Source organism: Python bivittatus, unplaced genomic scaffold, assembly GCF_059951505.1.
Source record: "Python bivittatus isolate LINGU-HERP-01145 unplaced genomic scaffold, Pbiv_v1 ctg000520_np1212, whole genome shotgun sequence".
Taxonomy (NCBI): Eukaryota; Metazoa; Chordata; class Lepidosauria; order Squamata; family Pythonidae; genus Python; species Python bivittatus.
The window spans coordinates 3,301,789-3,327,107 of NW_028277080.1; the positions used below are offsets into that span (position 1 = coordinate 3,301,789).

Below are 25,319 nucleotides of genomic sequence, written 5' to 3' on the forward strand. Positions count from 1 at the left end.
TCAGTCCAGGGGAAGCACCGGGTTCTCCAAGAAGATAGCCAGCTTGCCTGCCACCATGTCCAAGTCAATGCTATTGGTATACTTCAGCAGGTTGGTGTCCTTCATGAAGTAGTGCTTAAGGAAATGCTGACTCACGCATTTGTGCAGCTTTTGGACCAGCCGTACAAAGCTTTTGTGGAAACAGTGCCAGTCTTTGGCATGAGGGTACTTCTCACAGGTCCAAAAAAGTACCATCTACAAAGGAGATAAGTCTCTACTGAGCACAGTGGACAAGAGTCCACAACAATAAAGGATCAATCATTGGTTTGCTCCCAGCTTTCACAGGGAACACAGAAATGTCTACTTGCTGATGGGGGAATATGGTTAAGATAAGATAAAAAGGAAAATGAATATTATAATCTGGTATGTCCTCTTTTTCTATTTCTTTTTCTGTTTCTGCACAGGACCCTTGCCCAATTTGGCCAGTACTGATGGTCAGTATACCTTTAAATAGAAAAGCAAGATAATTTTTAATTTATCCTGTATTTGCTATAGAACTCAGGGCCATCTTGCCAGGAATATACAGAACACAGAATCTTTGCTGGCATTTTTGTTTTGGAGTTTGTTTTGTTTTGCTCTGGAGCTTCTTGCTGGAAGAAGAAACAGCAAGGTCATTTTCCTTCCCAGGCTGGACAATTCCAGACAGTCCAGAAAGTGCTGAGCCACATCCCTGATTCAACCCTAGGATATCTCAGCCAATAGATCAAAGACAGAGCTCCAGGCATACAGAAAGCCACATTGGGAAGCTCCAAGTTGTTCTCCTTCCTATGAGGCTGCTTGTCCATTATCAGTGAGGAAAGGTGTCTCTCTTCTGGTGCACATGGAGATATATTGGTTCTAAAGTGAAAGTTAATTCACTAATGGGAATTTTTGGTAGCCCAGCTCTTCATCTCAATAAATCTTGCCAAAGACTTTGAAATAAATTATACCAAATCTTGAGAATAAATTATCTCCAACATCCTTTCCAACCCATCTATGATTCTATACAATCAGGTTGGCAATAAAATCTGGGCCTGGGGCAGTTCAATTTTTCCAAATTTAGATAGAGCAAGAACATGAAGGGAGTAATTGGCAAGGCCTAGGAAGTCTGTTTTTAGACTCAGTTATAAGTAACTGCTTGTCTATGGATAGGAATATGAGAATCCCCTATTGTACCCATTCAGAAATCCGTAGGTAGCCAATTTCTTAGAAACTGTACACAAATGAGTCCACTCCAGCAGAGATCTCTCTGCTTCCCAAAATACAAGCTGTATTTTGTATAGGTGGAATGATGTATGTGCCTTCCTATCACCTGTGCCTTCCTATCATTTGCTCCACTGGCTGAAGTGGTGACAAATATCAGGTGTGATCATTTGAATGGCACATTATTCCTTTACTGGAGATGTGGAAGCTACTTCTTTGCATATATACAAGCAGGACTGAATTGAGGTTTTTCCATCAAAGCACCAATTTGTAATATATTCCAAATAATATTCTGATCAGGCTCAATATCAAAGTCTTGTTGCTTTTACAGTGTATTAATGTAATGCTGAAATACAAAGGAGGGCTGGAACTTTTCAGGGATCAAATCCAGGCTCCCATCTGCCTTGTGTGCTGGATGGTATCAGAGGGCAGAGACCTTCCTTTCCTCAAAAGCCCCACCTTCCTAGGATTGATGCTGGGCAATAGAAGAAGGGCTGGATCTCTGAATTGTCCTGCAAAAGCTGTTTTCATACAGTATGCGTGGGGAGCCAGCACTCTGGTCATTACCCTCTAGGACAATCAGGAGAAAGCATGGAGCACTGGCTTGCTGCCTCATCCTGCACAGAGCAATTTCAAGTTCCTTGCCCTTTCCTTACCTGCCCTCGGCCTTGCTGTGCCTTTCTCTACTGAAGAAAACATGAGATGACGTAAGGTTAATTCCTGTTGCATGCACAACAGCAGGAACACTGTAAGCTCAGTTATGCTTGATCTTAGCCACTTTGGAATGGCTTGGAGCAAGACAGAGCTGTACTAACAAATGACCCAGTTAGAAATGTGGCAGTGTTTTTGGGGTGGACATAATTTGTAGCCATATGGGCTGGATGGTTGGGCTGAATTTGGCCCCTGGGCCAGAAGGTCCCCATCTTTGCTATAAAACTTGAGAAATAGATTAGTTATCAATTTAAATAACCTCCAGAACTTTGTAGGATACTAAAGTCTATTTTAGCTGGAATGAGTCATGCCACAATTCACAGGACATACTTTACATGTGGAAAGTATATCCTTAAGGGATTAAATAATCCATTGAAGCAGTCAGTACCCGTATACACTACCTAGATGAGCAATGGTCTAATACGGTATAAGATGCTTACATGCTGGTATAAAATTCCACTCACCTTGTATTCTGCCCAATTCTTAACAATCGACTGGACAGTAGCCAGTCATTCAAAAATTCTCTTCCCTTTCTTACTCTTACTTTTTTTACTTACTCTTACTTTTGTTAGCTACACACACCTGCAGGTGAAAGGATGTGAGGATTGGCTTAATTCCTGCACACCAGACATCCTCCTTCATCTGCCTCATAACCTGGAAGCACATTGTACGGCAACCACCATCTTCATCAAGTTCCTCCATTAGTAAATGCTCAGCTCGTGAGAAGCTCAGGTTCCAGTGATAATTGGAAGAGGCTAAGAGATCAAAGCCAAAAGACTGTAAAAAAAAAAAAAAAGTAAAAGTCAAGCACAAATGGTAGCAAAAAACACAGAAGATGTTAACATTGTGGTACAAGTATTCAAAAATTAGTTGAGTATCTCAACAGAAATGCATTTGTTTTCATTATTATAATCTTTTAATTTAAACAACACTATTCTAAGGGTCAAGGATGGGCATTGGCATCATAAAAGAAATTTAAAAACTCAAATTGTACTGTTAAATATATGGTAAATTAAAGTAATGCATCCATGTTTAACTTATGATCCATTAGAGAACTTGGGCTTTCATGAGCTCCATAGTAAGACAGTCTTATTCATATAGGAAGAAGCACCCACAAATGACTTTCACTGGCCTCCATAGTTTTTGACTGGTGTACTAGTGGGGACAGGCAAACAAGGTAGAATGTTTAATAGCTTTTGACAGAGTCCTGTCTAAAGACTGTTTCTCAGGTGGAATACAGATGTCTTTTATGAAGAATATCCCCAATTCAAGTGAACTGATTCAGTTTAGATTAGCTTCCTAACTGGAAGCTGAAAGTGTTGATCTTTCCGAATCTGACCAGAAGAGTGTCTTTCCACATTATTTATGGGCTATATCTATTTCCCATATCTAACCAATTAAGGAAGGTATGAAATGTGATCATCTTTTGCAGCCCCATTTATATGAAAAGTGCTGCAAATCCCACTAACCCACTTTTTTTGAGTAGAAGAAATGGAACAGTCCCTCATACTAAAACTTCTTGGGAGACTAGCTTCCACTAAATCCTGCTGTCCTATCCCTTCACATATCCCTTTACAATATCCTCTTTGGGCTAAAGTCACTGTATTACTCAGCACAATACCTTAACACATTGTACTTTTTCCTGGCAAGGCCAGCGCTTAAAACACCGAGGCCACTTGATTTTCTGAGGCCAACAAGTTGGGATCTCCACTGTTGGAACCATTTCAACCTCCACCTGGAAATCATGTATCTCAACAGCAATACGAACCACCAGGTTGAAGCCTTCTAAAATGCTGACTTTGTCTGCGGAAGAGAAATCAAGAAAATACCATCAGCAAAGACTGGCCTACCATATTTATAAAATAAGTTCTAAATAGAACTGAATTTTTACAATACTATAAAATAGTGCTACATTTTAACACAGCAGAAGAAGCTTTGTGCCCTGACTTTCTGCTGCCTCTTGCACTGAACCTAAATTATTTTATGTATCGAGGCTCTCAGAAATGTTTAATGTCCACTGTAGTTGGAACGTGAATAACAGGATCACTACAGAGCCAGAGCCAAAGGGTCATCTTGAATAGTATTGTGTAGTGATAAGAGATAACTTAAAGATTGTAATAATTGAAATTTGGGGGCGGGGGGTAGAATTATCCCTGCTTCACAAATGAAATAGAATAAGAGCACTGCTTGAACCTGTATTTCTTTGTTTTACTAGCAAGCAAGAGCAAAGGCAGGTGAGCCAAGCAAGTTTGAATTTGTTTTTACACAGAAAGACCCAAACTTAAAAGGGTATCAATAGGAATAAACATAATCAGAAATCTGTAACAAAGGGCAAAGTAGAAGCTGCGTTAATGTTTTTATTTAGTCCTCAAATACGTAGAAAAGCACTTCAATATAAATTGCGCTGGGCCACATACCAAACCCCTTTCTGCTTCAGAAATGAGGCTGATGACTGGTGGACTCTTCTGGCTTTGTCTCCCTTCCCACCAAGCATCACCTGCCAATTGCCCTCCATAACATGTGGTTGGAGCAGGTGAGGTGGATGAGCAGGTGAATGCTTTGAATCGGTGAATGGCAGATTTAGCCCGTTGTCAAGTTGCCCAGCAGTCCTGTCAGTCAGGGTACTTCTAAACAGGAATCTAATTCTCTTCTGAAGGAGTGTTCAACCCATGTTCAAAGATAGCACAGCTGACATGTTGCAGGCACAGAAGAAGGGTTGTGAGAAGCAGTGGGGATAATCCCACCTACAGTAGTTCACCCCATGATCTAGCATTGTTTCAAAGAAGCGCTCTCTTTCTCTCCCCTGACCTGTCTCTCTCACCCTCACTTGCATAAGGCCTGATAAAGGCTTTGAAAAGCCCTGGACAGGTATTGCCCTGTGTCTACGGAAGCCAGTTGTCCAGGCCCTCCTGCAACTAGCAGCAAAACGGTCACAGAGGCCAATGCCCAGTGGCAGGAGGGAAGGGGTGTGTGTGTCCACAGCAGCCTGAACTGTCCAGTAGATGCTAGGCAGATCCAATCTCTGAATGCATCATCAATTTCATCATCAGTGAAGCACCTGAGATCACATCCCCAGCAAAATTGTGTACTTTTTTAAAATAATTTTTTTAAAAAAATTAAAAAATACTTTAATACTGGAACAGCTAACAGTGATGTTAAGCCACCTCAACTGTGGTCTGGCAGCATCATGAGGGCACATATAAAAATGATTAGCAGGACATCTTTATGCCACAGTTAGAGGAGAGTGACTATCAGCCCAAAGGCAAACTGCTAAATTATTTCTTAATCATAATTTCATTTTTATAATTTCAAGTGACAATTTTCCATTATATGCAAAAGTTTGTGTCTGTGTTTCAGCTTATATGTTATAGTTTCACAACAGGAATATATTTCAAAAAATAAAAATGAAGAAAGCTCACTTTAAGGTCATGACTGCAAAGCTGAATATTGGGATCAGCAACAAACTTAAGGAAAAAAAAAAGGATTGAAAGGGAAGAGAGCCAAAGTTATAGAAAAATCAAAACCATTCAACTGCTTCTTGGAAGAGAGTGCTGGTTCCAGACTCTGGTGCTGCTACTTCAGTGCTCAAGGAATGTGTGTGTGCTGAGGAAAAGCGGTGTGCAACTTTTCCCCAGTGGCTCCTGACACCTCTGCTCTGGAGGGGGTGCTTTAGCAATATAGTACACTGAAAGGAGACCTGGCAGGATCAGGTTGCTCTCACCTCTGGACCATCCTGGACCCTGGGGGCACATGTCTGGAGAAGTGCTTCCCACAAGGAACTTGATCACAGGCATCAGCTATGAATGCTAAATTCAGTTATATTTATCATCATTGTACATTATTATATCCACTGCCTAGAGCCCCATACCAGACTGAGGCGGTGTCTAAATACTCTAAGTAATCCTCTTGCCTTCTTTCTAGTCCTGGAGTTGGCAGTCCTGTGCCAGTGAGAGGACACACACTGCTCCTGGACCCCTTCTCTGAGGCAGCATGTGGAAGTCCAGTAGAAGAGGAGAGGTGGCAGCTGTTAAGAAAACATGAGCCCCAGGAAAACAGGAGGACATGAGAAAGAAACTTAAGACTGTCCCACCTTGTCTCTCCTTTGTACAACAGAGAGGAAAGGAGAAATTCTGTCAGGCTTTCAAGTTTCTGTTATTATAGCATAAATTAATAAAGCCGAGTTCTCATATTTCTTGTGGTGTCTGTTTCATGATCTGGTCTACCTCAAAGGCCTGACAAGAGGTAGACTCACAGGTGGTGGCAAAATGGAATGAAGGAGGTAGCAAAACACAGGAAGGTGGTGTCCAGCAGTGAACCAGGTTGTGTGGAGACCGGAGGGAGTTGCTTGACTATCCAAACTACTGCAGCTAAGGGAGACACATGGTACTTCACCCACTGCTGCCATGGGGAATTCCATACTATCAGCTCTCACCCCACCATCACTGCCCATTCCTAGTCCAAGTTTCCAAAGTTAGCTGAAAGTACATACTCATTTTCATATATAATGCACATGATTTGCAGGATAGATTGCTAAATGTATTTTAAATGTATGCAATAGATTTGGGATGCAAATTTAACCTTTTGTTTAAAAAATGTAAAGGTGGGAGGTATGCCTACAATCCCTAAAAGGCTGCCTGCCCCTGAATTCCAGCAAGGGAGGGAGAGTTAAAGACAAGCAATATACAGATACAGTACATGATATTAAAATATAATATTATGTCTTTGGTGCTGTTGCTACCAGACAGCAAGTGAATGGAGTGCTCAGAATCTTCTACCATATGGCTATGGCTATCGGTGGTGGTGACTTGTTTCTGCATAAGGAAGTGCTGGGGTCTGTAGATTTGTAAGTCATTCAATCCAGCCTCTATCCATGAACAGCAGGACCTCAACTCCATAAAGTGTTGGATCTGAACACAAATAGTATAACTTCAGAAGAAGAGGTATACACAGGGCAACCAACTGGAAATGGGCTGCATTGGATAGTAATATGGAATAGATAGAATCTGAAGGTCTTTTATATGATAAGATCCGAGTGACAAATTTCAAATGTTTATTGCCCAATATTTCAAAAGTCTGGAAGCATAAGCTAGCATATTTACATCTAAATATAGAATGTTCACTGCTTTGCCCCACAGCTTCACTTGTTTCTAATAGCAAGGTTATTGGGAGGGAAGGGGATAAGGGTTTGGGGTGTATGAATATTCATGCTTGTCTCTGCATGTTCCTCTTGACTGGGCACTAGAAGTGGCTCATGAGCTATTCCTCTCTTTGGGGAGAAAAATAATTGAAATATGCCCCATCTTCCCTTTTTACCCATTCTCTTTCTTTATGCATAAAATAACATGACATACTGTATATCTCTGAAAGCTTTTCCATGTTCTAAGTTCACACCAAAGCACTCACTTTGCTCATTTGCACAGCCTCTTTGCCCTGCTTTCCTCTGGTCCCAGAGCCAGGAGGAAATCATGTCAGCATAAATCACATTGCCCCACAGCATGCCTTTAACACGCAGCTGGAACGGGGGCCATGCTGTGCTGCTCTTTGTATAATTCCTCTGCCTGTCACTGAAAAAAGACCTTGTCAGTTTTCCGTGGCTGCAACATCTATATCCCCAACCAAAGGAAAGCTGCAACCCATCACAGCCCAAAAGGTGTAGCAGGGCACTGCTTGTAAGGCCTGGCCTGGCAGAAAAGAGTTTGTCTCTCTTAACTACATAGGGCTGTGGACAACTTAGAAATAATTCAGAAATGGTGCTTGGAAGTGAGGATGGTTGTGAATGTAGCACCTCTCTGCAACTCTTTACAGCAGCTGCATCTTTCCCCAGGATCATGCAGCTGCTATATTATCCTGGGAAAAGGCATGGCCACTTTTAAAAAGGCGTAGACAAGTGCTAAGGTCTTACTCCTATGTGTTCTGCAGCACCTTTTCAGGTTCAAATATGAAGTACTGCCCAGCCCTCTAAGTGGCTGCAACAGGCTTGGAGAACTTTTAGCCAGTGGAAGATTCCCATCTGGCCTACCACTTCCTTTCAACTTCCTAGTTGGAACTCATTCTTTTCAGCTTTTCTTTTACATTTCAATGTTTGCTAAGTAAGCTTTATAGGCAAAATGTGATATGAAGAATTACTGTGAAAATGAGTCAGGAGAAGTTGTCTATGGATGTGAAGAACTGAAAGGTCTAGAGAGGGGTGGAAAGGCTCAGACAGCCTTTATTTTTGCACCTTCCATAATCAACTCACCTTTGAGATTACAAGATGCAATAGATTGTTCCACAAGTTCTCGAAAAACTGTAAGAATTTTAGCAGGCACAAGGTCACCCCCAATGTTCACATCTGCTTCATGCCACTGCTGGAGGCTCTTGGAGAACTGTTCCACTTCTAACCACTGCTGCAGCTCCTCTGGGTCCCTGACCGGAGACAGGAGTTTTGCCCCGTGTGCTGTGTAGTAACGCCAGCGCCGTGCCTGCTCCTCCCTGTATCCAGAGAGACCAAGCAAGGGGATAGTGATAAGGATCTGTCTGGGACCCAAGACCTAGAGAAATTAAGAAAGGTGGAAACAAAAACATGAGTGGAAGTAGATGGAAAAGTCATTTTGAAAGCAGTTTGCTGAGAGCCCTTCCTGCCCTCCTTTTCTAATCCTCCAAAGGACTCTTGGCCCAGATTCTTTGTCTGAGCAAATGCACAAACCTTTCTCCCCAAAAGTCTGGGCTATTCCTGTCTTTATTTTCTGGGAATACTAATAGGGCTGATGTAGGTCCAGGGGGATTTTTGGAAATTATGCAGGAATATGCTTTGCTTTGTACCTTGCCAGTTTATTATTTAATATTTTTGTATTAAAACAATCTTAAAATTAAAATCAAATTGTGCAGGAGTATGATAATAACTTAGGGGGAGTCTATGGGCACCCACAGAACCTAGGTTATAACTTTTGCAGTATACAAATTCATTACACAAACTGTAAAATTCCATCTATTGCAATATCACCTGTCCTTTATGTATGTGTGTGTGTGTGTGTGTATAATTTTTATTCAAGAAATTTTAAGATAAAAGCCATATAAATATTGAAAAAAAGAGTAGAAAAAATAATGCATAGTGAGAAAAGAAGATAGAAAAAAGAGAAAGAGAAAGAAATAGAAAAAGAAAAAGAAAAGAAAAAGAAAAAAGATTAAAGGAAAGAAGCTTCTGATCTTCTTAACAGCAGTTACAAATGCATTTATATTTTACCCTCTCTCTCTCTAAGGTTACATCATAATTTCCTTCTGAACTACCCTTTCTAATCTTCAAACCCATAAATCACAAGTTCATTTTTCTCTTTTTTCAGCAAAAAGTCCATAAGGGGTTTCCAGTCACTAATACATGTAGTTGTTGATCTTTCTCTAATCAAACAAGTCAATTTTGCCACCTCTGTTAGTTCTGTCACTTTTACCATCCATTCCTCCACTGTGGGTATTTCAGAGTCTTTCCATTTTTACACATGTGGTAATCTTGCAGCAGTGATCATATATAAAAATAGTCTTCCATGACACTTTTCTTATGTTCTATCCATTAATCCCAGCAAGAAAAGTTCTGGTTTCAGCTGAATGTTGGTCTTTAAAATTCTTTGTATCACTTTGTATCATTTGAACCCAAAATTTTCTAGCTTTTTTACAAGTCCACCAGGCATGATAAAATGACCCTTCTTGTTGTCCACATTTCTAACATAAATTTGAAGTACCTTTATATATCCTAGCTAATTTTTCTGGAGTCATATAGCAATGGTACACCATCTTATAAAAATTGTCTTTTAAATTGTAATGTAATGTAAATTTCAGTCCGCTTTTTCCCACTGTTCCATCAATATATTATATCCAAAGTTCTTAGCCCATTTTATCATGCAGTCTTTCACTTGTTCTTCTTCCGTTATAATAGAACCTGTCCGATACTATACGCTGCATTTTGCAGTTAAAGATGGGCTTACTCTGGCACTGTTTAATTGAAGGGACCAGAACGCACCCACTCTGCCAGCACATACCAGCCAGGCAAAAATCATGGGAGATAAGTTGTCCTTCAAATAACCAATGCAAAGTTCCTAATACATGCAATTTTTGCAAATGATTTTTTAAAATAATACCTATGATTTAGTGCACTTCCTTGGATGTATTTTTTCTATGCACTTTTCCTTAATATTGAGTGATTTTTTTTTTGAAATTGCAAACTGCATTGAAAAACTCTAGTGTAATTTATGTTAAGTGTATTCCAGATGATACATGAATTGAAGGACTGATTTTCTTTTCTCTTTTCTCCAAAGTGATACAAACTAGCTCCTCATAATTTTGCTAGGAGAATGATTTCTAAGACAGCCACAGCAGACAGTTATAGCTTATCCTCCAGCAAGAATATGGCTGTTACAGGTGGGAAGTGGTATCCCTACTCATCTGCTATTTTTGAGGGGCTTATTGCCCAAACATGAAAGAAATATGCCCCCCCCCCCGTAGTAATGTAACAGTGCCCTCCCTCAGTTATAAGAACTGTCCATTTATCTTCCTAAAACTGATCATAAACAATAGAAAGTTATCAAGCAACCCCAGGATGTATTCAGTTCTGATCCCCACAATACAAGCAAGATGCTGAGAAAATGGAAAGAGTGCAGAGAAGAGTGACAAAGATGGTGAGGGGCTTGGAAGCTCGAACAGTTAAAAGAACTGCATGTGTCTAGCCCAGTGATGGCAAACCTGTGACATGTGTGTCAAAGGTGACATGCCATGATGTTTTGGGTGACACACCAGCATTCACCAACACCTGACAACTATTCTCCCTGTCTGAGTTACCAAAGAAACTGAGTTTGTTTCACTCATATTTCATTTTTGTAATTATTTGACCTTTCTTTATATAATACATAGTACCACACATGAATGGACTGTATTTTTTTAAAATAAGTGAATATGTAAAGAATTGATTCTCTTTTGTTCGGGGAGGGGGGTGGGGTGACACACTAGCAGAGTCAAGTTAGGCATTTTCCAAATTTTTGACATGCCAACCCCAAAAGGTTCGCCATCACTGGTCTAGCCTAAAGAAGAGAATGCAGAGGAGAGACATGATAGCAGTCTTTAAATACTTGAGGGGCTGTCACGGGGAAAAAGGTGTGGATTTATTCTCCATTTAACCAATGGGTGGAAGCTTTATAGAAGGAGACCTAAACTTGAAATAAGGAAGAATGTCTTGACTGTGAAAGCCACAAAGCAGTGGAAAAGCCTGCCTCTTGGAGTTGTGGATGTTCCATCACTGGAAATTTTCAAGCAAGGTTGGACAGACATTTGTCTGGGATTTTTGCCCTGAGCAAGTCCCCTTCCAATTATGTGATTCTATGAGAATGGAAAGCAAAAGGAAAAAAGAAGCAGAAGAGAACAATTAAAACAGAGACAGGACAGCCCATACAAAGAACAGATGCAATACCAAACAGAGTACAAGGAGACCAGAAGAAATAGATTTCCATCAGCCTGGGCAATTGAGACACATGGCTTTTTCTTTCTCCCCTTTCCATTGTTTTTTATGTGTTTTGAATTATAAGCCTCAAGACAGGGGCTAATCATTGTTTTTTGGCTGAAGAGTGTGATAGAAATGCTTCAAATAAACAAGTAACTGTTCCCACCAGAACAACTTAATTTGATTAGAAGGTTGACGTGGCATTTATTAGTGTGGTGCAGGTAAACGTGGCAGTATGAAGCATGAATACAGATAGAAGATCTTATCTATTCATTTAATTGCTACTGCATATATATTTATTGAATTGGTTCCTATTGTGAAGTTATATTTAATTATTAGAATGTAATATTGCTGGCAAATGTACACTGAAGCTATGGATTGTTCCCCATACCCAGAGCTGGCTTTAGGCTAAGGCTGACAGGCACTGTCCTAGGGCGCCAAAGCTTAGGAGGTGCCAGAGCTACCTTTCCTCATGAATCATTCTAAAAATGCAGATCTTCACATAGGTGGGAGGTGGTACCATCAGTCGAAGCAGCATAGGGCAGCTACACCCTTGAGCTGGCACTGCCCTGTCAATGTGCCCTGTCAATGTGCTTTGCTCCCGTCCCTGAGATGAGAGAAAAGTATGTTGCTTTCTACATCACTGCCCTGGCAGCATCTTTCCACCATGCCTCTGTAGTATGTTTGTGTGTGTGCGTGTATGCCTTCAAGTTATTATGGGCTCCTGGTGAATGTCTGGAATAGTCCCTGCAGTTTTCTTGGCAAGATTTTGGAAGTGGTTTGCCCTTGCCTGCTTCCTAGGGCTGAGAGAGCGTGACTGGCCCAAGGTCACCCAGCTGGCTTTGTAGCTGAGGTGGGACTAGAACTCATGGTCCCCCAGTTTCTAGCCTGGTGCCTTAACCACTATACTAAACTGACTCTCTCTGCAGTATGGCTGGTAAAATTGTTGCATTCCTTTTTGTGTATTAGTTGTGTTACTTTCTCTGCAGTGATTAGTTCTTGTGGTCTGAGAAAAAGCAGCACCACTTTGTGCTTCTTTTTCTCAACTCAGAAGAAACAGCTTTCTTGGATTTTCCGTTAAAACTCAGCACTCCCAGCACAAGTGCTGAATTTTAAGAGATAAGGAAGTGGGAGTGGGTGCTCCCCACACAGTGCCTGGTCTCCTGTTGCAAGTGCTGCTTGGAGAATCCCTCTGTCAGGGCAGAGACTAATTGGAATCCTGACCTCCTGGAATATGTTTCATGAGGTTGCTATTCCTACCAGAATGAAAAGAGAGAGGGGGGGGGAGAGAGAGGGAGAGAGAGAGAGAGAGAGAGAGAGAGAGAGAACTTCAGCTGCTTCTCTCCAGCAGTCAAAATAGAGATGGTTGGATGGAGTCCTGCAGGTCATCAACCTCCTTTAACTGCTGCCGCCGCCTCCTCTTCCAGGTGAATCAGAATGTTCATAACAGAAGGCTTCTTCCATTTTTCCACAGAAAGCAATACTCCTCTGCCAGATCATTCTGAGCCTTCAGTGGCAAAATGATACTGAGATGGAGTCTCCATTGTGAAGATATGTCCTCCGCAAATATAAGCAGGCCATCTAGATGCAGGAGCAAGGGCTGTGTGGATCAGCCCTATGTATATACAAATTAGAGTTGTATCTGAACAAATCCATTCTAATGCACGCTCAATTGGTACTGAGGCTAATACATGCCACCAACTGCTTGCACTAAATGGAGAAGGGCAATTCTCCATTTGGTCTTTATGTGTGGGAGTACCCTATGGAATAAGCCATTGAACTAAGCTAAGCAGCTTAGCATCTTCAAGTCATTGGATCCCAAATGACAAGAAGGCCTCTCTGTTCCACTTCAGCAAAAAGGTCCTGCTGAACTCTGGGCTGTTTCTGTACCTTTTGTATGCCTCCTGCTTCCTCTCAGTCATGCTTCCTAGTGATCCCAGATTACCCTTGGATTCCTTCCTCCCAAAGCTCCTGACAACATTGCATTGAAATTCAGAGGAAGAACTCAGAACATGGTTTCCCTTAATCATGACATCCACAGTGGAGATACGTGGCTTCCATTACGAGAGGAATCTGGCAGTTAGCACTCCACCCAAGTGAGAGCAAGGCTCCCAGGCACGTACCTTCATATTATCATTGTGAATGCCAGAACTGGAGACGGCTCGAAAGCGGGGGTCCTTCTTGCTAATTTCTGTGGTCAGCTGTTGTATGATTTTTTGTACCTCACCCACAGTTTTGGACACCATATGGTGTCTCAGGACAACCTGCAAAAAAAGTCCAATACTTGTATTGCAGTATTGAAAAAACTATCAAAAATAAATTACATTCTAGATTTCTATGCCTGGAGAGTGCCAAGCTTGATTGTACGAAATATAACTGTTGAACCTGAAACTTCCAGCATAGGAACATCCACTGTGAGGGATGGATGTGTTTGTTCATAGGAGGACTACAAACAGCCCGGGCCAGGGATGGAATTCACCGACTGAGCAAACAGGGAGAGCTGCTGCCCTGGAGTCTGACGGGAGGAAAGAGGGTGATCAGTGAGGCCTTGTGTTCTGAGGGGACTGTCTATTCAGTTGTGAGGATAAACACATTGGGAGGGTCATCTCTTCCAAAGGTATTGATTGCAAGGGTAGTGTCTTGAGAGCTGGTGATCGCTCATTGTAGGTGAGTCAAGCAAGCAGAGGGATCATTCAGACACTACAGGAAGATGCATTCCTCCTCCTTTACCATGGCAGGAAAGTTTGTCGACAGAAATTGTGCTGAGTTTAACTGTGCCTCAGCAACAAGGCTGGGCAATGTTGCTGTTTTTACAACTTAGGGTTAGGGTTAGGGTATATACCAGAGTCACTGGTATGTTTTGTACAGCAAAATGACAATTATCTTTGGAAAATTGCCAAGGGGTTGATAACACACTTTATCAATGCTGCAAAAATCAAAGAGAAAAGCTGTATTTGCTTCTGCTGCAGGACTTTCCCAAGGACTGGTGATCCATAGTGATGTTGGTTTTCTATATTAGCTGATATAAAAACTTCTGGGCAAAGTCATAAGTGATGCCATGACCATCCTTTCGCAGTGCCTGGAGGCTGTGGGGGTCTGGATGGGGAACAACAGGCTTCAGCTGAACCCTGGTAAGATGGAGTGGCTATGGATTGGAGGCCCCTCTGTATCTGAGAATTTACCATCTTTAGTTTTGGACAGGGTGGCACTGCCCCAGACAGACCCAGTGCATAATATGGGGGTCCTCCTGCACTCACAATTCCTGCTCAAGAAGCAGGTGGCAGTTGTAGCCAGGAGGGCCTTTGCCCACCTTCATGTGGTATGCCAGTTACACCCCTTCTTGGATTCAGGAGGCTCTCCAGTCCAGTCACTTATGCCCTGGCCATCTATTGGCTAGATTATTGCAATGCGCTATACATGGGGCTACCCTTGAAGAGTATCTGGAAGCTACAGCTGGTTCAAAATGCAGCTGCATGGATATTAGGTGCTCCTAGGATGGCACATGTAACATTTTTGTTGCGGGAGCTGCACTGGGTGCCAGTTTGCTTCTGGGTCCAATTCAAGGTGTTGGTTATCACCTTTAAAGCCCTACATGGCATGGGTCCAGGTTACCTGAGGGACCTGCCTCATCCCCATTACATCAACCCTGTAAGGTTTACCCCGTTTGTCTCAGAGAAACTCTTGTGACACGTGTGTTCAGCAAAGAAGTTTACTCAAGCGTAATGTAAGTACAGACAAAGCCAGGGTCGGCTTGGCACATCTTACAATGTATTTTATAGCTTCCCCATTCCCTCGTTTTGCCCCGTTGCTCAGTTACAGATTACCTGCAGTAATCCCTCCTTGCCCAAATGGCAGATTCAGCCCAGTTCTTTTGTCTTCTTGATTGCCGTCTATGGGTTGTGCTGTTGTTGTCTCTGTTGGGTTTTCCTGTTGCGCGCAAAGCTGGGAATTCTAAATCACGCGCTGATTGCTGCGCTTCTGAGCTGCTGCACTCCGTCTGCAGTGCTCAAGGGAAGCTGGCGCTGATACAAAGTATCCACTTGCAGTTTGAGCCACCTGTCAGCAATCAGTTCACAGTTTCACTTCCCCTTTTTCTCTGCTAGCGCCTGGGCGGTGAAATTGACTAGGCGAAGCTGAGCAGCGCGTTTGCCCTGCCGTTCCATGCCGGCTGAATCTGACAAACCCATCCCACCTGGTCAGGCAGAGAGGGCATGTTGCGGACCCCGTCAGTGGGAGAATGTCGGCTGGCAGGGCCCAGGAGGAGAGCCTTCTCTGCTGCTGCTCCCACTCTTTGGAACATTCTCCCCCCAGAGGTGTGATGGGCCCCTATCCTCCCAGCTTTCTGAAAAGGTTTAGACTTGGCTCTGCCAATGTGCATGAGGCAATATGGGCTCTAACCGTTCTTGGGGGTGGTTAGCATCCTGACGATGCTCCCTTGAATTATTCCCCAACTTTTCATCTTGCTTGAAAGCTATTTATTATTACATCTGTTTTATATTGTATTTTAATTAATTTTATTTTTGCTGTAAACTGCCCAGGGTTGTTTCAATGAGATGGGCGGTGACAAATTTGATAAATAATTAAAAATAATAAAAATAATAATTAACACAAAAAGCTACCCAGTAGTTTACATTATAACAACTATCCTGGAGACATTGAATCACCTGTCTTGAGCTTCCTGGACAGGCATGCAATAAAATGTAATCTGTGGCCACTGTGAATTTTACTACTGTTTACACTTAGATAACTGATTATTTATGCAATTAAAAATACTGTACTAAATGGTATTTCACTGTTCAGCTTTCTACTTTGATCTTCATTTTCTGCAAAAATACCAGTATCTTAAAACTCACAGGAAAAGAACGTATCAATGTATTATTCTGTTGATCTTGGTCTCATGTCTTAAAATAGCAAGGTCATCTCCAGTGCTGGCTTAAGGGTATATGGTGCCCCAAGCCACATTGGCCAATGGCGCCACCACCTGCCTATGTGAAGATTTGCAATGCAAAGATTTGCGTTTTTTGGAATAGCCTTTCAAATCAAATCAAACCTTTATTATTAGGGGCCAGCAAGCACAACAATAAAATACACAGACCTGTTTAATAATTAATAAAACTTTTTAAAAATGCAGAAAATTACATAAAATACATTATTATAGTAGCTGTAGTAAAAATAGCAATGGCAGTCACCAAAATTTGTGCTACACTTCAATCATAGGAAGGACGGATACAACAAATGATAGCACAGAATCGGGCACCTGGAAAGATATGTCAGGGTCCTGGTCAGATAAAAGCAGTGACAGATAGACGTTGTCTATAGAGCCAGGGTGGCTCTTTAAAATATGATAAATATATATCTTCCTTGATTCTCTACACAGAGAGCAACAAAGGAGCACATGGCTTAGGGATTCTATTGAGCCATCTCCACATGGACATAAGCACCGCTGAATAGGCTTTGTTTGTGGAAGGAGGGGAGCCATTGGCACCCTCTAAGCTTTGGTGCCCTAGGCCAGTGCCTACTCAGCCTTCGTCTAAAGCAGGCACTGCTCATTACAGAAAACAAATAACTATTTATCATCTTGTAATGTCTATTTGTCACCAATAATCACAAGCCAAGAGTGGACCACTCTCAAAGTAATTGGATGCCACACTCACTTGACTGCATCATTGCGATCTGTATATCTATAGCTATTTCTTGCATTGCTTAAAAATGAAAACAAAACAAAAATCACATGGGCACACACATACACCAGTTTTGTCCTTAATGCAAAAGGACTCGGGAAATAATACATTTTATTACATACATTTGAAAATTGGCCTTGGCCCATAAAAAACACTATTGCGAAAGTAACATTTTGGTAATTAAGGCACCACACGATTATTTTCTAGCTTCTATAAAGTGTATAATTCTATTACAAAATTCAATGCCTTTCAAAGTATGTTTGAAAATTTGAATAGTTACTGAAAAAAGAAGAATTACTGAGAAAATACAAGCCGAATTAGCAGTGACACTGGGAGATCTCTGTTTTTGAAAATATGTATATACCACATGGAGTTTTGTTGGCAACCATATTGATATGGTTTACTACTGCCTTCTTCCAAATTTGATTTTGGAATGCTTTCTCCTAGGTGAGTTGGTTTCCCTCAAGGTGAAGCAGAGTCCCACCAGTTCTCATCCCCTCTGTGGATTAGTCTTATCTTTCTTTCTTCCCTCCCTCCTCTTTCAACCTTACTGGAAGATGATCCTACCAGGAGCTCCTGCTGTCACTAGCATCATTATCAGCATAATTAAAGCTACTGAGCCTTCTCCCCATATCAAGATGGTAAGAAGAAGATAACCAATAAAGTGAATGGATGAAATCATGGAGATCATATGAACATTTTTGGAAGAGCTGATGATTATCACCAGGCAAATTGGATGCATTTGTCTGACCAGGAGTCAGACTTAATTTGACAGCACCTAATTAACTAATTCATTCCGTAAGTTGGGGGGATATATTTGGATATGCTTTTTCCCCATGCCTTTATAATCCACTTGTTCATAAGCACATGCTTTTCCTGTGGAGCACCTAGCAGTTTTAGCTGAAATCCAAGCCCCCTCCCTTCCCAGCTTTATTTTCATTTTTGAAAAACACATGGGATTTCCTGTCACAAGTCATAGCTACTTTGGCCCCCAAAATATAGAAGCTCCCTTCACAGCTTTATTTTCTTTTTAAAAAACACATGGGATTACACATAGCTACTTTGACCTCAAAAAGCTTCTTTCAGAGGTTGCCTGCTGCTAGTATTTCTCCATAATGGGCAGTCATAGGTATAGATCAGAAAAGAGACACAAGATCAGCAGATGAACAGAATGAGCACTCTGCCTGGTGTGCAAGAACAGCAGCCTCCCAACTCTCGAGCCCTCCAGATGTTTTTCGCTGGAACTCTTTGGGTTCAGTAGCAGATAAATCCATGCACAAAGTGTTTTGTAAAAACAGGAAAAACTGTGAAATGATAAAATAGCTATGCAAAGTAAAAAAAAGTTCCACAAGAGAATGTGCACTATCATTTATATTCAGTAAACTCAGGATCACCATCAGTTTCATATTTCTTCACAATGGTATGAAAACAGATTAAAAAAATCAAAGTTCCACTTTTTGTTGAACTTTCCTGAAATCCCAGTCACTTAGTATCTTATCTATAGTATGACAGCTCAGTACAGACCAGCATAAGACATTCCACAATTTATCCTATACAGAAGACACAGTCTGGAGATTTTTATGACAAGATGATCAAGAACAGAATCTAAACCAGGATTCCAATCTCTAGATACAGGAAAGACTGACAGCATTTCCTTACCTTATTCTGAATGTACCAGTCTACAGTTTCATCTGTGAGTTGCTTCATATTAAGGATTTGTGTCCTACGTATATCCAAGGAAAAGTTTTCTGGTATTAATGCAGAGGCAGCCATCAAGAATTTTGCCTCTGAAAAAATTGTCTGCTATCTAAAAAAAACTTGTTTTCCCTACAGATAAAGAAAGGAAGCAATTCTTCTGTTGATTCCACATTGCAAAATTCACCCCCTCTTAACTGACACCCTCAGCCCAATAATTTTTGTTTGCTTTTAGAATTTTTTAAGAATGGTAGTTCTTCCATATATTGATGGAGAAATTTAGATAGCAAACATCAGAACATTTTCTTAGATACAGGCTCTTTCTAATTGCTATGCATTCCCTTGTTCAGTCCAACTCTTCCCCATACCATTGGTAAACTATTCTGTTTCCATCCCACCCTTTGCCTCTGCACCTGTGTGCCTATTTTTATCTACTTTGGAATTGCAGTCCATGGCCTTTGTTCCTTATCTCTCATTTCTCTCTCTTGTTATATTGACAGTAAATGCCACGCCACTTGGGCCTTGCCTGCCATTTGCTTTACTTTCTTGACTGTAAATATATAACTGAGCTGTCTCGTTAGTTGCCAGTTGCCTAAAGAAGCACACACAAATACAAATTATATAGAAAATGGAAGCAACTGATTGGCCCCTTTATCAGTTGAAAAGAAGCAAGTGACAATTTGCAAAAAGGTGCATCATGGTAACAAGAACACATAGCACATTCCATTATTATATATTTATTAAATTATAATTATTAATTATGTGTATGTGAATTGCTAGCAATGTTCTCACTGACTACTATTTTGATGCTATAAGAGACTGTCTGGGCATAACAGTGGGCATCAACAGGCATAGCTGAGGACATAATGTCTGTGCTGTGTGGTTCAAGTCTGTTGGTTTTATATGCCATCTCTCCCCCAAGTACTATACATGACACTTCTCAGATTATAACCCAACTACTTCAGTTCTACCAGGGAGCTTGGGCTTAGAGAGTGACTTGCCCTCAGGTCTGCTGGTGCTGATGCTGAACACCAGGTCAGTCCAAAATAAAATATCTCTCATCTAGATTTATTTATGAATGAAGGAGCAGATGTGTGTATAACAGACCTCGGTGGGTAAGCTGGGAGGAGTCAGCCTTTCCCAGTTGTGCCCACTTGGATACTTTGCTCATCACGTGTGTGATTGCCAATCACACGCCTCCCTGATGGTATGGCATGATGGATAAGTATCTGCCTGTATTTCTCAGCATTGAGGACACCATTGATCCTGACCAAATCTCCAACTCCATTTACAGAAATGCAGCCCCAAACTTGCAAGGAACCTCCACCATGCTTCACTGTTGCCTGAAGACACTCATTATTGTACCACTCTCCAGCCCTTTGGCAAACAAACTGGCTCCTGCTACAGCCAAATCTTTCAGATTTTGACTCACCAGTCCAGGGCACCTGCTGCCATTTTTCTGCACCCTAGTTCCTATGTTTTCCTGCATAGTTAAGTCGCTTAGCCTTGTTTCCACGACGGAGGTATGGCTTTTTGGCCACAATTCTTCCATGAAGATCACTTCTGGCCAGACTTCTCCAGACAGTAGATGGGTGTACCTGGGTCCCACTGGTTTCCACCAGTTCTGTGCTCATGGCACTGCTGGACATCTTCCGATGTTGAAGGGAAGCAAGCATGATGTGTCTTCCATCTGCTGCATTAAGTTTCCTTGGATGACCACTGCGTCTACAGTCCTCAATGTTACCTGTATCGTTGTGCTTCTTCAAAAGAGCTTGAAACCCCAGCGTGCTTTGACATTTTTGCCTGGGAGAGACCTTGCTGATGCAGTAGAACTACCATGTGTCTTGTTGCTATGCTTGGTCTTGCCATGGTGTATGACCTATGACATGAAACTGTCTTCCACAACCTCACCTTAGTAGCAGAGTTTGGCTGTTCCTCACCCAGTTTCAAACCTCCTATACAGCTGTTTCTGTTTCAGTTAATGACTGTGTTTCAACCTACATATGAAATTGATGATCATTAGCACCTGCTTGGTATAATTGGTTAATCATACACCTGACTCTAATCCTACAAGATCCCTGACTTTGTGCAAGTGTACAAAGTATACAAGTGTAAGAATTGATGCTTGTTTGAAGCCAAAGGGTAGTCACACCAAATATTGATTTGATTTAGATTTCTCTTCTGTTTGATCACTTTGCATTTTGTAAATTGATACATAAACAATTACAATATATATTTTTGAAAGCATTCTTACTTTACAGCATTTTTTCACACCTGCCTAAAACTTTTGCACAGTACTGTATATGCCAAGGATGTTTGTTCTAGAGCAGCCCAGGACCTCAGGGCTGCATGACAACCATGGGGCTGTCCCAACGTGGTATTTGCCCAATGCATATTGCAGGATATACTATGGATGTGGCTTTTCAGCTTGGTCAGGAGGAAGGTGATCTGAATGTGGGAGATCTAACAGTTGCCCCCATGTCATGGCAGTTCATTTCCTGGTAAAGTTTAGACTGTCAGCAGCTTTTCCTCTCTGCGAGGTTGCGGGATCTATTATTACTAATAATATTAATATTATTAAGATCATCTACCCCCACAAACTAATAGATACTTCCAGATTCCAGAAGGCTCTGTGGGAATTTCTTGCTGATATGGCTGGTGCTCCTGTTGATACCCTGGATGCTCTGTGGAATCCAGAGTCATCCTGGCCAGTTGACATGATTGTTCCTAAGTGCTCTCTCCCTGCCCACAGAGCAGCACCTTGGGATACATCTGAGTAGAGGGCTATGATGCAGCTAGGTGACAGCTAGAACATAAGTGGAGGAAAACCCATGCTGAATATGATCAAACACAGCTCAGAGCCCATTATCAGGCCTACATGGTGATATTGAGGGTGATGAAGAAACTTGTTTTCTTAGTGTCACCCTGGCAGAGCTTTTCTGAGAGGTGAGGGGCTTGTTGCAATCTGGCCCAAAGAAAGAAGCTGCTGTACTCTTGGTAGCAGGCTGTGAGAAACTTAAGATGCTTGGAAGATAAAAGTTGCTTGCATTCACCATGACTTAGTCTCCCCAGTTAATGCAACTCCTGAAGTGAAAGTGTCCAGAGGATTATCCAGTCCTGTTATATTGGATGAATTTCATTTGCTGAGGGCTGAAGTAGACAAGGTGCTTGGATGTGGTCTGCCACTCGTGTACCTGATCTTTGCCTTTCTTGGCTTAGTATGGAGGCACTGTCCAGTTGTGTCCACAAAGCTGTAAATGCCTGATTGAGCGAGGGAACAGTTCTGGTCTCCTTAAAAGAGGTGGTGATCAGACCTGTCCTGAAGAAACAAAACCTGAACCCAGAGGATGAAAACAAGTATAGGCCAGGACAGGAAACCAATATTCCCTTCCTAGGCAAGATACTTAGCGGTTGGTGGCCAATCAGCTCCAGGCTTAGATGAAAATAATCTTCTACATCCATTTAAATCAAGTTTCAGGCCTGGCTATGGAACAGAAGCCACCTTGATCACACTGTAGGATGACCTGTGCAGGGAAAAAGACAGGGGGAGCATGATCTTGTTGGTCTGCTTGGTCCTCTCAGTGGCTTTTGATACCATTGACTACAGTATCCTTCTGGATAGACTGAGTAGGGGCACTATACTACAGTGGTTCCTTTCCTGTTTGGATAGCCATTTCAAGAAGGTAGTGCTGGGGGATTACTATTCTGTCTCATGGTTGGGTTATAGAGTCACTCAGGACTCCATTTTATCCCTGTGCTTTTTAACATCTACATGAAATGGGGAGGAGAGGTCATCTGGGGATGTGGACTTACACCGGTGGCATGGTTGACATTCTGAACCAGAGCTTGAGCAGGGTCATGGACTGGATGAGGGCCAATAAACAGACTCAATCCTGCCAAGACGGAGATACTGTTTGGGGATGATGCATCTGTCCAGTTGAGCAATGGCTGCCATTCCTGGAGCAGGTTCACAACTTCCAGATGGTCCATCGTTGTCACTAGAGGCCCAGGTGGTCTCAGTGGCACAGAGTGCTTTTCATCAGCTTTGGCTGATTTACCAACTGCAACTTTATGTGGACAGAGACAGCCTCAACAAGAGTGATTCATACTCTGGTTGGATTATTGCAATGCATTGTACGTGGGACTGAACAGACCAGAAACTTCAGCTGATTCAAAACAGAGAAGCTAGACTGCTCACTGGGACTAGCCAATTCAAACATATTATGCCAGTATTTTGCCATCTACATGGCTGCTGGTCCATTTCGAGACCCAATTTGAAGTGCTGGTTTTGAGGTTTAAACCCTAAAAAACTTTGGACCAGGAGTACCTTTTCCCATATGTACTTACCCGGACCTTAAGATCCTCTAATGAAACCCTCCACCAAAGGAGGTCTCTACAAGGCAGCAGCTTTTTTCTGTGGGGGTGCCCCGTTTATGAAATGGCCTCCCCAACTGGTGCTCATCATTTTATATTTTATTTGATTTTATTGTGTATGTTTCAACTCACATTTTTAAAACATGTTTTACTGTAAACCACCCAGAGAGCCTCACCTTTTGAGTAATTTAAATTTTTTAAAAATAATAAATATGATTACAAATCAATTTGAGTATGGGAGAGGGTTCAAACTCAGATTGTCTTGGAAATTAAGAGCATCTCCTTTTTGTTCTTTTTCATGCAAATGGGATAAAATGGCTTTATTTATTTTTAAGCAAAGCCAACACAAACCAGTTGTAAATGCCAGATTTCTGTAATCAGAAATCTCAATAAAATTTAGGCATGGGCAAATCAGCCCAATTCAATTACATCAACTTTAAACTTGAGTTTAAAAAAGTTCATTCGTAGGATATAATGCAAAAACACCAGAATGCCTGCAGTTGCTTCAGTTTTAGCAGTTTCCTACTCCTTCTTAGCCACAGGACAGTAGACTCTTGGAGGACTCTAAGCCTGCAATTTCAGCTGGGTATTTTCAATAGTTTCAACACAATATATTTTTGAAGTATTCCTTCCTGTATCTCTTTTAAAGCAGAGATAGTGGGATGAGGACAACAGCCAGTACCACCAAATAGTCCAGCAAAGAGTCTAAATCATACTGAACTAATGCAGGATGACAACTTATTATCCTTCTGAGATGATGTGAGGTGCTGCCTCTGATCATTGGATTTCTGGAGCCCCAAGAGGGTTGGCAGAGCTGATTTCTTGGAACAGCAAATTTTGGGAGGAGCTCCTCATCACTGGCAGGATTTGGTTGGGCCAATGTTACAGCTTACTGGCAAGAAGAGATAACAGAATAAGTGGCCACAGAGAAGGCAGGTGGCATTATATATAGTCTTCTCATCTCCTGTTCTTAAAAACACTAAACTCTATTTAGGCCATTACCTGTTAGTGTCAGCTTGTCACCCTTTCACTCATTGTCGAGACTTAAACTGATCCATACAGAATTTAAAAGGAAGGTTTGACCCAAGAGTGGATTCCTGACTGATTTGCCTTGAGCCGAGATTCAGAATGCTGAGAACTGTGTTGAACTCCCAGTGGTGTTTGCAGAACCAGCACAGAAGCATAACACTCAATTAACACAACAGAGAGTAAAGTTAAGGCTTGTGATTAGCCACACTCAAGAAACTGGGAGGTGAGAAAGTGAATGAAGCCCCAAACAATGTTAATATTTCCACCTCAGAACAGTTCTAAGAGGCAGAGAGTTTAAGGAAATGACAGAAGTAGGCCAAATATCCATGTCAGTAAAAGAGCATCAATCACACCATTCAGCCTCCCATTGGCAACTTTGCAACTTGTCTTTAACAACCCTAAAAGCAGCAGAAAACCCATCAAATCTGTAAAGTGTATTGAACCCACTTGATTCAATTCACTACTTCTAGGCAGACTCCCACTTCAATCCCTGAATTGGATTGAGTGCTTTTGATCAAAGCTTTGACCAATCAGAGCAAAGCCTGAAAGCTTTGAACTGCCCTATTAAAATTGTATAGGGATTTTTTAAGAAAAGGGTACTAATAGAAGTAACTGCACAGAGTGCTATGTCCATTTGTGTCAAAAGGCAGGCACTGAATAAATGGGATATCTAAAAATGGGACTTAAGGGGGAAAAATGCAGCTAAAGCAAGGCAGCAGAAGCTGGCAAATTTGTAGAGTTTTATCCCTCTGAACCTGTATTCACATACTATTCTGTACTGATGAGGCTGGCCCCACCAGACACATCCACAGCAAGCCAAGATTTTGTCAAAATGGTGAAATCTGTGCCTTGATGTCCCATTACATACTTGCAAAGGGAGAGAGTTTGTGTTGCAATATGACATGTTTTGTCATTTCTTCCCCATAGGCCCTACTCAAGTGTGGCTCTTATTTCAAATTCACCCTTACTTAATCTCCCCAAGGGAATGCACTATATTGAACGCTCAGCTCATTTATATTACTTGTACCATCAAGTATATTTCATAAAGCATGTAAACTGAGGACAAAGTTTCTGCATAAATCATTGATTTCAAGGATATATTCTACTATATTCACATACATATTCCTGTAGTCCCATGATATTACACA

At 41.6% G+C, this 25,319-nt stretch overlaps 1 protein-coding gene across 1 annotated transcript; it reads right to left on the reverse strand.

Annotated features, from left to right (window-relative positions):
- MAB21L3 (mab-21 like 3) lies at nucleotides 1-25,104 on the reverse strand. Its single transcript, XM_025172212.2, has 6 exons — nucleotides 18,733-25,104; nucleotides 13,516-13,656; nucleotides 8,171-8,462; nucleotides 3,554-3,735; nucleotides 2,515-2,709; nucleotides 1-234 (listed from the first exon to the last, which is right to left on the reverse strand). Exons 1-6 carry the CDS (start codon nucleotides 18,844-18,846, stop codon nucleotides 1-3), a joined length of 1,158 nt encoding a protein of 385 aa, XP_025027980.1. The 5' UTR covers nucleotides 18,847-25,104.
- Between the last annotated feature and the right edge of the window lie 215 nt (nucleotides 25,105-25,319).